Source organism: Procambarus clarkii, chromosome 56, assembly GCF_040958095.1.
Source record: "Procambarus clarkii isolate CNS0578487 chromosome 56, FALCON_Pclarkii_2.0, whole genome shotgun sequence".
NCBI lineage: Eukaryota > Metazoa > Arthropoda > Malacostraca > Decapoda > Cambaridae > Procambarus > Procambarus clarkii.
Window position 1 is genome coordinate 27,528,051 of NC_091205.1, and position 14,490 is coordinate 27,542,540.

Sequence of the window (14,490 nt, forward strand, 5' to 3'; positions counted from 1 at the left end):
GCTCGGCTGACCGGCTCCAAATGGAGTTCACTTCTCTCAACCTCTTGGTGTAAGTGAGGCCGCTCAGTTAAGGAACTACTCGTGTTGCATAGTTTTTACTATCTATTTTTTTTTTGTGGGGGGGGGGTCCCCAGGCCACTGCTGCACATTTAAATATTGGTCTTTCATAGGTTGAATATAATGTTTGAGGACTTCTTTATCTAGACACTTGAATGTTACCCGGACAGTTGTCAACCTCACATACTGCTAAAGTTACTATATTATTGTTAACATCTTTATTGACAAAATTAATTACAATTTCGCCTAATCTGAGGATTTCGATTAAGTCTTATTAAAGTGAGGATAATGCTGGTATTCACTGTCACGCAGGACAGAGGGTCATACATAACCATTCAGGCTTGTTCGCATAAGACAATAGGTCTAAACTGTAGGCTGAAGCACATATATATCATGGTTACAATCAATGTTTTAATATATGGATACGTGAAAACAACTTTCTATTGTGCACTGCCACACAAGGGCAGGGATGGGTTCATAAGTGATACAGCTTAGAAGTAATATAAATAAAAATTGTTCTTCATTCTTTAAAATGGACAAGCAAATTTTGGGTAAATTGTTAGGATGTCGTCCAGAACACCTGAGTCAATAAAATAGTTACACAGTTGGTGGTACAAGAGGCCAGGAGGTCTAAAGTCCTTTACGGTTTCACATTCATCAATATAGTGTTCTAGTGAATGCATTAAAGGTTTATCACAGAGTTTACAATCTGAATATTCTGGTAGTGGCTCAGCCTCACTAACCTGCCAGATGTGTCTATAGCCAAGGCGAATTCGCGCAACGACTACATCACATTGCCTGGTCCGGTTACTGTGCTGACCATACAAATACCTATTATTACAAAACTTGTCATAACTTTTAATACTGCAGCTTTCAGGTCTCTGGGCATTTCTTAGTTCTTCTAAATCTGAATTAATTTCTTTAATTTGTATGTTTCTAATAACTGCATTAGATAGTCCGAAGTCATAATCAATGTTTTCTTTCCTGCAAGCCTCATTGGCCAATTGATCTTCAAAGTCATGTTTTCCAACTCCAACATGGGATGGGATCCACACAAATTTTATACAAGAGTTATTATCATTGGCAAAAATTACATTCCATTTAATATTACAAGCTACTTCCGACGTACATTGTGATGGGTTATTTAAGGACTGCAGAGCACTTTTAGAGTCACAGAATATCACTCCACGACCATTGAGCTTAAGGTATTCAGTGGCTAGATAAATGCCCAATAGCTCGGTCTGTGTCGTGCTTGCCCAGTTGTTCAATCTCTGTGTACTAGTCATGATCATTTCATTCCCTTTATACACTGCACATGCACAACCTGTTCTACCAGTGCCTAACTGCACAGAGCCATCAGTAAAGGCATAGGATTCAATCGGTTTGAGAATTTGAAGATGACTGTCAATAGCTTCTAATGTTATACATCTCAAAATGTCAGTGTTATACATTTGTTTTACACTGATGGGAGTATAATGCAGAGTGACTGGGATGACCCAAGACGCTGGTTGTATCCTCGTCCCGCCATGCTGGTGTGTGCCTCGGGTGCCACACTTCCCCTAACAATCTCCCGGTCCTTCTCTTTTTTCTGTTTCCTACAGTTGTCTCCCTTTCAGCCTACACTGGCCCCGTGTTATTCTTTCACCTTAATTATCATCACCCCTGCATTTGTTCGGGTTGAAGTTTAGCAACCATCTGACTGACCCGACCGTCAGCGAACAGTTCTAGTCTGGTAACAACAAGGTAACTCCTGCTGCAGCGTATCCAACTCTCCTGTAGTTCCTCACGGCATTCTTCATTTCTAACTCTCCTCGTCAGCTTTGTATCGTCCGCAGAATTAATACGAACGATCCTGTTTCCTCTGCCTGATCATTATGTACATATATCAGGAACATGACTGGCGCCAGTGTCTAGACCTGAGGCACCCCACCTCTGGTCTCCTGCCACTCTTGATTTGTTAATCTTCATCAAGATCTCTGCCTGTGATGACGGGAAGCTCGGAGAAGTAGTCTGATATCTCCAAATTTTCTCCCTTACGACACTTCCGGCACTTCCGGCTGTCTTCAGCGTTGCGTCAGCTGGTTGGTGGCAGCATTAGTGAAGGGAGAGAGGAGGGATGGTAGTGTCAGAGACGGGAGGGGTGTGGGAGGGGAGAGGAAGAGGTGAGAGGGAGGAGGCCGCAGGAGAGTGTCGGGTGACCACCACTCACGGTCAAAGTCTAGAGCTGCGGGATTCGGGTCGAATGAAGCAAAACCTTACATCAGGGAGTCGGTGGTCAGCCTGTCTCCGCAAGGTTGACGCAAGGCTCTCAGGAGTGACCATCCACCGACCCTGTGCATGTGCTTATACCGCAGCAACGTACCTAACGAACATCACTAAACTTAAAACACATGACGAGTTAGACTTAGATTAATTAAAATGATGATGTCCTAGTCGACAATCGCATTAGTACCAAAAAAACACTGATTTAAAACACTGGTTTAACGAGAAAATTAGTTTCTCGTTAAACCAGTGTTTTAAAGGCTGCATAATAGGTTCAAACTTAATTATTTGGATGGAAAGAGGTAATATGGAGGGTATCAGAGCAGAGAGGACTCTGGTCCTTGCTGGAGCGGCACGGAGGTGTACTGCACGACAGGGCTCGTGCAGTACACGATCCTAGGAGTCGTTCTCCGGTTGATCAGCAACCTACGAGGTGTTCTCAAGATTGATCAACAATGAAGGGGAAGATTCGACTCCCTTCATTCCTCCTCTTCCACAGAGAATTTAGGTGACCCTAACGATAATATTTTCTGGTGTCTGATTGTTGTGTTGGTTGAGGGACCAGGGAGGTCTGGCTCTATCACTGTTTGTCAGTTATAAAAGATAAGATTGCTTTCTGAAGCTCTCTATTTTCCCTTCTTCAAGACGTTATGCGTTGAATAAGAACATTAACCCTTGATGTTCTTCTCTTCAACTCTTCAACAGATGGCAACGGTATCTGTTAGTATTACTATTGATACTAGTATTGGCGGTGTAGAGTTCAATGCCAATTAAGCAATAGCACACTTTATGAATGTACTCCGTTACAGCAACACTGTATTTGCGCCATCTTTTGCTGCTACTCTCGCTAACACTGGCGTCTGTGACTCTTACCCAACACTCTCACCATCATCCATTTGTCACCACTCTCACTATCAATCTCGTGTGAATCCCACCATGCCCATCACCACTCACTATCACACATCGTGTCAGTACATAGTAGCAAATGCCTCTCAGTATATACCTGTCCTCTTACAAAGAACGTCGCATTTCAATCGTAAGCGTTACACAAGTCAGAAAGTTTAGTACTTGAAAATGAAAGCGGCTCTCGAAAGTGACATACTGTTCCGTTTTCTGTTTTAGCTCCTCTGGTAGGTTAGGAGAGGACACTTTAATTTGAACGTTTTCTTGACGTTGAAAAACCTTAGGAGTACGGGCTGGACAGAAACCAGGGATATCTTACACATAATAAAGAGTCCGGGAGTCGCTCGCGTCCACGAAGAAGTGCCGTCGAGGTCTTTCACTGTGAAAGACACGAATGAAGGTGGTGACGAGGTCTCTCTCCTTTGGACACACGAATGGGAAAAATGCATAGAAATTGAACAAGAAAAGTTTAATAAGTGACAAGACAAGGCAGAGATCATCGGAAGGCAGAGTGGCGTCAGACCAGCGTGGTACAGGGGAACATTTTGTGTTATTCATGTGTTTGACCATTCTTTCAGTTGTCTGTTTGGCAGCGAATCAATAAATACTAGACTCATTGGGCCGTTGAATATACTCAAAACAAGAATCTAATACGAATTTGCACTATTCATTGAGAGGCGCCGTGGGAAGACACGGATGAAGTTCACTTTCAGGTAATCTTGAAACGTAAACAAGTTGTTAAAATTAGGATCATATGGCGCCAAGGAAAGGCATTTGTCTTATGATAATGTGACCTACTTAGGTGTTGGGCTATTGGTCACATGGAAGCTACAGCCCCAAGCTAGCTAGCCCCAGGGGAGACTTTGTGGACGCTCACACGGGTCGTCACACGATGGTTACAGCCCCAAGCTAGCTAGCCCCAGGGGAGACCTTGTGGACGCTCACACGGGTCGTCACACGATGGTTACAGCCCCATGCTAGCTAGCCTCAGGGGAGACCTTGTGGACGCTCACACGGGTCGTCACACGATGGTTACAGCCCCATGCTAGCTAGCCTCAGGGGAGACCTTCAGGGACACCCTCATGGGTAGTCACTAACTCTCTGACTGGAATGTCTCGTTAATTAATTATCCTTATGGAGGGGCTGAGTGATGGGAACGACCACTCGCGTTATTACCGTTGTTAATGGATGCAAGGCAACATATGGTGTACGGCACCGTCTTCTGCGATAGCGTTCTCTCTCTCTCTCTCTCTCTCTCTCTCTCTCTCTCTCTCTCTCTCTCTCTCTCTCTCTCTCTCTCTCTCTCTCTCTCTCTCTCTCTCTCTCTCTCTCTCTCTCACTCTCTCACTCTCTCTCTCTCTCTCTCTCTCTCTCTCTCTCTCTCTCTCTCTCTCTCTCTCTCTCTCTCTCTCTCTCTCTCTCTCTCTCTCTCTCTCTCTCTCTTTCTCTCTCTTACCCCCCCCCCCCTCCCACATAAGACAAGGGTTCTTCAAAATTGGTGCTGATGTTCCTAATGAAACTGTAAGCCGTTATCCGACATGAAGTCATCTGACGCTTGACCCTACAAAATCATTTATTTGACAATCTTAGTATTAGTTTCCACTGGGAATAAACTTTACTGATTACTAAGTTACAATCATATTGGGTACTGGGTGAACTAGGCTTCAAATTTGTTGCAGAGAATCCATATACTGTGCTCGGTTGACCCGATTTCACACCTATCTATACGATGAGCGACGAATATGTTCCAAATTCGAGTCAGTATAGGGCTTTATAATTAGTTTATGGCGTCACAGTTTTTGTTGTTGATGTTGTTGGTCCAGTTCTTGAGTAAGTCGGATCCGGATTATTTCTGGAATCATAACTTTGTTTTTGGTGCAGAGTACAAGATTAGTTGTGGACACAAGCTTCGCTGTGAGTAGGTCTATTCCCTCCTTAATAAAGAATGCCCTCGTCCGGGTCACGCGACTTATGCATCTCCAGTTATTTCAGTCTTTAGACTGTGTTATTATAGCTCAAGAACTGAACCCGAAAATACTTTAAGTTCAGCGAGTGACAACATTGTTGAGTTAGTTGTAATGTGTTGACATGTACTTCAGCAGTCAATTCACGGTTTATCATTAAAACCGTTTATCACGGTTTATCATTATCAATAAGAAACGTCTTATTGACTCCAAGAGGTCCATATTATTGACACAGACACACACACACACACATATATAATATATATATATATAATATTTATTCTCTCCGGCTGAGGTTCGTATTGTTTCAAAATAGTAAAGTTACCCATATACATTTATTTTCTTACATGTCACTAATGTAGAAAAAACTTTTTACTATGGATAACTCTTTTAAAATGGAAGTGATATCAACATTCAGACTGACGAGTAAAATTTTTCAGTCACGGTGTATATACGAATATAACCTTAATATATCAAACACGATAAGCAACCAGCATACCTAACGCTTATTGGTAGGCAACAGCTTTACTCTTGTAAAAGCCACAGTGTTTGAGGAAATTAGGGATGCAGAAGATCAGTCTCTGACACTCTTGAAGACCAGAGGCTCGAGTATAAAGAGTTATGACATGTTTAGAACCGAGAACCATATATACGGTTCACTGTCTAGTGGATGTTAAACATCCACTAGACAGTGTGACATGGTAATTGTCAGAATTAGGCTGGGGTATAGATAAGACAGGTGGCTGTGGATAATGAATCTCCCAATGGTAAACATTCCAATTGTAAGTTATGTGAACAAGAGCTGGGACATACTCTCCAACACTATATCTGTGACTGTCCTGTTATCAATGATTGCAAATCAAATGGTATGAGGTACTTTAAGCTCTGTAACTACGTCACACACTCACGAATATTGGAAGGTATTCTTTTTGCTGTTCGCAGAGTTAACTAGTGGAGGCTAATTGATCAGCCTCTCATTTCATGTTCTCTCCTGATTCCCTGTATGACTAACCATCCTCTGACATGGGGATTTTAGATGAACTTATAACTAGTTTTTGATCTATACTTTGTAATCTTTCATATAGAATAGGGTAGCAGCACACTGCTGTGCATAACCCAAGCTTGTTAATAAATCAAAATAATAACATTTACGTCATACAAAAGATATGTTTTGAGGATGTTTATCTAGACAATTTCTTCAAAAGGTCAGATGTAACACAAACAAGGAGCAACGGTTTTAAGTTTTAAGCTCAAGCCACAATGTAGGACTGAAGACAGGAGATGCTTTTTCTCCCACAGGGTTTTCACCTATGGAACCGCATACCCACCGAAGCCGTAAATGCCAAAACTATGTTAAATTTTAAATTCCAACCGGTGTGATCAGCGCAAGTGGGGGACCTTTGACAAGCCGCCGGCTTTGTGTCCTCGTCGAGGCCACTATAGTGTTAGTGGTCCTCAGATAATGACATGACCAGATATTTACATGAATTTATCAAACAACATTGAAGAATCTGAGCTTCCATAGAGTACATATTGATATCTTACTTGGCTGGTAAGTACATTAAGAATTTGTAGTCTTTACGCGTATTCCTAAACGTTTATAGCATGCAAGATATAAACGTAGGGACCCAGGCGCAATTCCCGGGATAAACAGAAACGATTGTGCTCATTTCATTTCACCTGATGCCTCTGTTTACCTAGAAGTAAAATAGGTACACAGGAGTTAATTCTTGTGTGCTGCATCCTGGAGTGAGTAATTGGCCCTCTGGGGGACCTTGATGAGCCCAGTAGGCTTCCTGTCCCCCCCCCCACAGCGGGAACTATCAACACGAACTGTCTCATGACTCATGACAACAAATCAGTTTCCACCACGAGGTCAAGTAATATGTGGCGCAAGAATTATATATAAATTGTTAACACTGTAATAATACCCTAAGTAATATTTTTGTTATATAAAATTAAATGATCACTCTCATTATCAATGTTATTATTGAGAAAATCCGTAGGAGCCGTGATGAGGATTCGAACCTATGCGGTGGGTGTTCCCAAGCACACGCCCTAGTCGACTAGGCCACGACATGGTAAAAAAAGGATGGCAACCTGAAGTTCTACTGAATTCACCAGGGTTTCCTGAGCCTTCCATTAAAGCCGGACTAGGTTAATGTGGTGGGAACACCCACCGCATAGGTTCGAATCCTCATCACGGCTCCTACGGATTTTCTCACTGATACATTACGTTAGTGTGATTACTCTCTGTGTAATGTAATTATTGTTATAATAAGGGAAAGGGTGTGTAGTTACCCATGCAGCAGGCACTGTCGAAACAACGTCATGAACGTTAAATGAACAAATCCACAAGGGTTTGAGGATTCGAACCCTTGTGGGTTTGTTCCTGCGTCCGGGAGCATCCCAGACGCTGCCTTAATCGACTGAGCGTCTGGGATGCTCCCGGACGCAGGTTCGAATCCTCGTCACGGCCCTTGTGGATTTGTTCATTTGATGCACCACGCTATTGTGATCTCTGTGTGTCATGAACGTTGAATCGACGTTGAATTGTCACTATTGTGCCCACTGTGAAGATGTTTGATTTATAACGTAGTGTACTGTACTTGTGAGTGTGCAGAGTTGACACGAGATACTCAAGCACTCAACCTTTGGGGACTGAACTATAGCGTCACTTTTTAAAGCGTTTAAAATACTGGTAATGAACTCTTAAAGTATTTCCTTGGAGGACGGTAGCGTGTCAAATGTCCCCTGTAGGACATGTAAGGAAATAGGCAGCAATGTGAGGAGCCTCCAGGATATATGAGAGTTCGTGCATCAGTACATGTTGGGGGGGAGGACTCTAGTGTATGTGAGGGTGGGGAAAGGACTCTTGGAAGTGGTAGGGGAAGGGGGGAAGGTTAATAGACTGGTAGGATATACGAGTCCAAAGTTCCTGCGGGAGTCTCGGAAGTGGTTTAGGTTAGGTTAGGTTAGGTTAGGTTAGGTTAGGTTTAGATTGCAGTTATTAATTACGTGAGGTTAAGGTGCCTGATGTTGAATTATTATTATAATTATTATTGGTATTATTATTATTACTAATAATAGTATACATATAACAAGCTCAACAAGCTCATATGTAACAAGTATACATATGTCAGCTCAAGCCGGGGCTTGAGCTGACACAGTCAGCCGGGGCTCGAGTTGCCGGCTCGTGAACCATTCTGATAATTGGCGTCTCGCTTCATTGGCAAATATCGCCAATTTAGAGCTTATTTGGCGAGCCTTTGGTAAATATCGTCCAGTGTTTGTAGGCGCTAGTTTAATGCCGGCGTTCCTCCTCCCCGTGGGGAGTGTAGGCAAGGCGCCCCACACACATCATCGAGGAGTATAGGAGGAACTGGGATAGCATAACTTCTTTTTTACGACCTGGGCACACAGCGCCCCAGTGCCACCAGAGACCTGGGCACACAGCGCCCCAGTGCCACCAGAGACATGGGCACACAGCGCCCCAGTGCCACCAGAGACCTGGGCACACAGCGCCCCAGTGCCACCAGAGACCTGGGCTAACAGCGCCCCAGTGCCACCAGAGACCTGGGCTAACAGCGCCCCAGTGCCACCAGAGACCTGGGCAAACAGCGTCCCAGTGCCACCAGAGACCTGGGCAAACAGCGTCCCAGTGCCACCAGAGACCTGGGCTAACAGCGCCCCACTGCCACCAGAGACCTGGGCACACAGCGCCCCAGTGCCACCAGAGACCTGGGCTAACAGCGCCCCAGTGCCACCAGAGACCTGGGCAAACAGCGCCCCAGTGCCACCAGAGACCTGGGCTAACATCGCCCCAGTGCCACCAGAGACCTGGGCACACAGCGCCCCAGTGCCACCAGAGATCTAGGCACACAGCACCCCAGTGCCACCAGAGACCTGGGCTAACAGCGCCCCAGTGCCACCAGAGACCTGGGCTAACAGCGCCCCAGTGCCACCAGAGACCTGGGCAAACAGCGCCCCAGTGCCACCAGAGACCTGGGCTAACAGCGCCCCAGTGCCACCAGAGACCTGGGCACACAGCGCCCCAGTGCCACCAGAGACCTGGGCACACAGCGCCCCAGTGCCACCAGAGACCTGGGCTAACAGCGCCCCAGTGCCACCAGAGACCTGGGCACACAGCGCCCCAGTGCCACCAGAGACCTGGGCACACAGCGCCCCAGTGCCACCAGAGACCTGGGCAAACAGCGCCCCAGTGCCACCAGAGACCTGGGCTAACAGCGCCCCAGTGCCACCAGAGACCTGGGCACACAGCGCCCCAGTGCCACCAGAGACCTGGGCACACAGCGCCCCAGTGCCACCAGAGACCTGGGCAAACAGCGCCCCAGTGCCACCAGAGACCTGGGCACACAGCGCCCCAGTGCCACCAGAGACCTGGGCAAACAACGCCCCAGTGCCACCAGAGACCTGGGCAAACAACGCCCCAGTGCCACCAGAGACCTGGGCAAACAACGCCCCAGTGCCACCAGAGACCTGGGCAAACAGCGCCCCAGTGCCACCAGAGACCTGGACTAACAGCGCCCCATTGCCACCAGAGACCTGCGCTAACAGCGCCCCAGTGCCACCAGAGACCTGGGCTAACAGCGCCCCAGTGCCACCAGAGACCTGGACTAACAGCGCCCCAGTGCCACCAGAGACCTGGGCTAACAGCGCCCCAGTGCCACCAGAGACCTGGGCTAACAGCGCCCCAGTGCCACCAGAGACCTGGACTAACAGCGCCCCAGTGCCACCAGAGACCTGGGCTAACAGCGCCCCAGTGCCACCAGAGACCTGGGCAAACAGCGCCCCGGCACAAGTTTTCCAGAGACATTAGCATGACACAGGGAAGGCAGCGAGGAGAGCCTTAGAGGTTCTTCAACTAGAAATCCGTCTCTTTGGTGACACTGAAAAGATTACTTGAGTGATGCCAAGTTTTTCCAGTGCCACATCAGCCCTGGCTCTTATCCCACCAAACTTCTACACCCAAGGAAGCCGAAAAATGGTGTTTAGGTCGAATTTTTATCGTGAGGGCTGCCGCCGGCGACGAAAAGTGGGACGGTGGAGGTGCATTAAGGCGACGAACTTGGTTATGGGCTGAAAGGTGGCACGCCCTCACACCCTCAAGTTCTTTACGCCCACACGTTCATACGAGAATTGTGAACACTTCTAGAGTTCACCCGGGCTTTTCCACACTTGTACACCTCCAACAGGTGTATGATGGATGGATGCCCACTACTACATCTCCAACACTGCCTGAAGCCCCACCTCCAACACTGTGAGACGCTCCACCTCCAACACTGTGAGACGCTCCACCTCCCTAGGGATGGTCAGACGTTGGCCAAGGAGAACCCTCCACAAACCTAAGAGGCTTCCCGACCCCGACAATAGCACACCCGACTAGACATGATCGCGTGCCATCAGTGCAGGGAGGGGCAGCGTAGACGAGCCCCAGTGACAGACTTGATGACATTAGCACCAAGTTTAGCAGCGTGACTTTCTTACTACTACTCCATTTGGCGAACACGGATGGGGCCTGGAACCAGTGTCCTGGGTAACCCCAGACGTGTGCCTTCCACAGCGCGGTATGATGATTTCATTGTGTAATAATAACCAAATTGAGATCAGACGTGAAACTCGCACTCTCGTGGTTATTCCCGTTTTCTGTTTATTGAAGGAGTTAGAAAAAAGGTACTTGGAACCGCGGCGCTTAAAGGCGTCCACAACAAAAAATACACGATAAAAATTCGAAAATCTTTTTTTTTGGTTGAAAGGTTTGGGAGGGGGAGAGGGAAGGTTATGTGGCGAAAGTAGAGTTAAAGGGTGAAGCAGGGGGGAAGAAGAGGATGAAGGGGGGAGGGGGGAAGGAAGGGAAAGGGTAATAATAGATGGGAATAGGAGGAGGAAAGAAGACTGGGTAGGATGTGGTGGAGTGACTAGTGACCTGGGAGGAAGGAGTCTCCTGTGTCCAAGGCTTCACGTCTGAAGGATTTCCGCCTTCCTACCCCGTCAAATATAGTCTCACCTGGGGTAGGGAGGGGGGGAGACCTGGGGGTTGATATCAGGCCAGACCTGCCCCCTGAAGCCCACATCAACAGGATATCACCAGCGGCATATGCGACGTTGGCCAACATAATTACGGCCTTTAGAAACTTGTATGAGGACTCATTCAGAACTTTGTATACCACATATGTCTGACTAAATTGGAGAAGGTTTAGAGGTATGCCACAAGACTATAACCCGAGTTGAGGGGTATGAACTACGAGGAAAGACTACGGGAATTAAACTTCACGTCACTGGAAGACAGAAGAGTTAGGGGGACATGATAACCACATACAAGATTCTCAGAGAAATTTATAGGGTAGACAAAGACAGCACACAAGGGGCACACGCACTAGGGAACACAGGTGGAAAATTAGTACCCAAATGATCCACAGAGACATTAAAAATAATGTTTTTAGTATCAGAGTATAACAAATGGAATACATTAGGCAGTGATGTGGTGGAGGCTGACTCCATACACAGTTTCAAATGTAGATATGATAGAGCCCAGTAGGCTCAGGAACCTGTACACCTGTTGCGAGGTGCGACCAAACAGCTGAAGCTCAACCCCGCAAGTACAATTAAGTGAGTACCTGGGTACCGTCCCACCCGGGCACCGTCCCACCGAGGTACCGTCCCACCCGGGGTACAATTCCACTGGCACTGTTTGACATCAGCTTTTCCAACGGCTTGAAAGCTCCCCTTGAGTTGCCATCCAGTTTAATCATAGTGTTTCAGGTCACCTCCTCCCTATCCTCCCTCTGTTCCTGCTCCCTTCCTCTTTAGTTCCGTACACCACTTCCCTCTCCCTCCCTCCACCACTTCCCCCTCCCTCCCTCCACCACTTCCCCCCTCTCTCCCCTACTCTGTGTTTAACTCCGGGCTCAGCAATCTAACTTTCTGCTTTCTACCCTCCACTGAAAGGTAATTATTTTCCCAAGCTTAAAAATATAAAATTATTTGGATTGGGTTTCGAGAGTAAATTAAAGGAATTGTTATTTACACAAAGGAACAGTTAATTTGTGTGTGTGTGTGTGTGTGTGGGTGTGTGGGTGTGTTTACACTTGTTCACTTGGAGAACGCATCTCTACTTCTGTTTTTATTCTACTTGAAATAAAGTTATTTCGAAGTTCAAAGGTTATCTATACTTGCATTTGTTGGGAATTTAGACTTTGTGGGTCAATTTATGTATTATTTCTTGGGCTGCAATAGTTGTTACGGGAGGGGAGACGGCTTGTAAAACAGTAAACTGAAAATGGTATATAATATAGATAATTGAGTGTCCGGGGCCGCCCACAAACCCGAAAATCCAATTTGAGAAGAGCAATATATACAAGTGAATTTTACATGCAAGAGCTGATTGTCTTCCAAAGCTGCCGGAGGTACAATGATTTTCAATTTATAACAATCAACTCGTGGACAAATATACATGTATAATATTCCCCCCTTTTTCATCTATGACTGTGCGTTGCTGAGCATGTGAATACATTTATACATTAATGTAATGTATAAATATATCGTGTAAGTGATTATATATATTTTTATACACTTAATGTGTGTGTATATACACTACGTGTCCGTATGGATGGCGGCTTATTCAATGTGTCAAGGTTCATATTCCTTTTGGACGTCTTGTCAAAGTGTTAACTGCTTGTTGGGAGACGTGAGAGCGCTGGCCTGCGAGCCAGTGTGTGTGTGTGTGTGTGTGTGTGTGTGTGTGTGTGTGTGTGTGTGTGTGTGTGTGTGTGTGTGTGTGTGTGTGTGTGTGTGTGTGTGTGTGTGTGTCACACTCGTGCTTCAGGGCAGCCAACACTGTTGATTGTTTACTGCAGGTGTTTAATGAATTATTATTACGGTTTGTTATTATAATATTTAATGAACATCTGCGTAGGTTCCGGTACAGTGAGTACTACGGAATGTGATATTTAAGTTGTTATTAAGTGTACGTCGAGAGGGTAAAAAGTATTATTCACAGTTGGTAATGCCTGAGGGTTACCTGTGGGACGGTCGAGAGGTCCACCTCAATTGTCATAGGGTCAATGGGAGGTTTCAGTGGTGTGATATTAAGCTCTGAGGAACTAAGGAAGTGCGGACACCCGCACGTCTCTCATTAGTTTAACTGTGCGTCGTACTCCGAGTTAGATGTGATTCTCGAGTGAATAATATACTTTTCATGAAGGGTAAGATACTGATTTGTTGTCTTGGCTTTTGAGGGAGTCCCGGTGACTTTTAAGTTGGTTAACGTCTTGTGACTGTACTTTGCCCAGTACTTGATACTGTGACGTTGTTGATACTATTATAGGCTATAGAGACTATTGATAGCTCGTATCAATATCAAAGGTGTGTGAGGGAGTGAACAGGTGGATGAGTGAGGGAGTGAACAGGTGGATGAGTGAGGGAGTGAACAGGTGGATGAGTGAGGGAGTGAACACGCGGATGAGTGAGGGAGTGAACAGGTGGATGAGTGAGGGAGTGAACAGGTGGATGAGTGAGGGAGTGAACAGGTGGATGAGTGAGGGAGTGAACACGCGGATGAGTGAGGGAGTGAACACGCGGATGAGTGAGGGAGTGAACACGCGGATGAGTGAGGGAAGGAACACGCGGATGAGTGAGGGAGTGAACACGCGGATGAGTGAGGGAGTGAACACGCGGATGAGTGAGGGAGTGAACACGCGGATGAGTGAGGGAGTGAACACGCGGATGAGTGAGGGAGTGAACACGCGGATGAGTGAGGGAGTGAACACGCGGATGAGTGAGGAGTGAACACGCGGATGAGTGAGGGAGTGAACACGCGGATGAGTGAGGGAGTGAACACGCGGATGAGTGAGGGAGTGAACACGCGGATGAGTGAGGGAGTGAACACGCGGATGAGTGAGGGAGTGAACACGCGGATGAGTGAGGGAGTGAACACGCGGATGAGTGAGGGAGTGAACACGCGGATGAGTGAGGGAGTGAACACGCGGATGAGTGAGGGAGTGAACACGCGGATGAGTGAGGGAGTGAACACGCGGATGAGTGAGGGAGTGAACACGCGGATGAGTGAGGGAGTGAACACGCGGATGAGTGAGGGAGTGAACACGCGGATGAGTGAGGGAGTGAACACGCGGATGAGTGAGGGAGTGAACACGCGGATGAGTGAGGGAGTGAACACGCGGATGAGTGAGGGAGTGAACACGCGGATGAGTGAGGGAGTGAACACGCGGATGAGTGAGGGAGTGAACACGCGGATGAGTGAGGGAGTGAACACGCGGATGAGTGA

The 14,490-nt window shown here is 46.7% G+C and overlaps 1 protein-coding gene across 1 annotated transcript; it reads right to left on the minus strand.

Annotated features, from left to right (window-relative positions):
- Positions 1–9,059: 9,059 nt before the first annotated feature.
- Positions 9,060–11,959, minus strand: LOC123770901 (uncharacterized). Its single transcript, XM_045763079.1, has 2 exons — positions 11,825–11,959; positions 9,060–9,983 (listed from the first exon to the last, which is right to left on the minus strand). The coding sequence occupies exons 1-2, from the start codon at positions 11,957–11,959 to the stop codon at positions 9,060–9,062; spliced, it is 1,059 nt and encodes a 352-aa protein (XP_045619035.1).
- Between the last annotated feature and the right edge of the window lie 2,531 nt (positions 11,960–14,490).

What these genes read in the sequence shown, in the direction of transcription:
- LOC123770901 (XM_045763079.1), bottom strand. Translation starts at nt 11,959, where the DNA reads ATGATTAAACTGGATGGCAACTCAAGGGGAGCTTTCAAGCCGTTGGAA. An exon ending in CCGGGTGGGACGGTACCCAG is followed by an intron (nt 9,984 to 11,824) that starts GTACTCACTTAA and finishes CTGTTTGCCCAG; the next exon opens with GTCTCTGGTGGCACTGGGGC.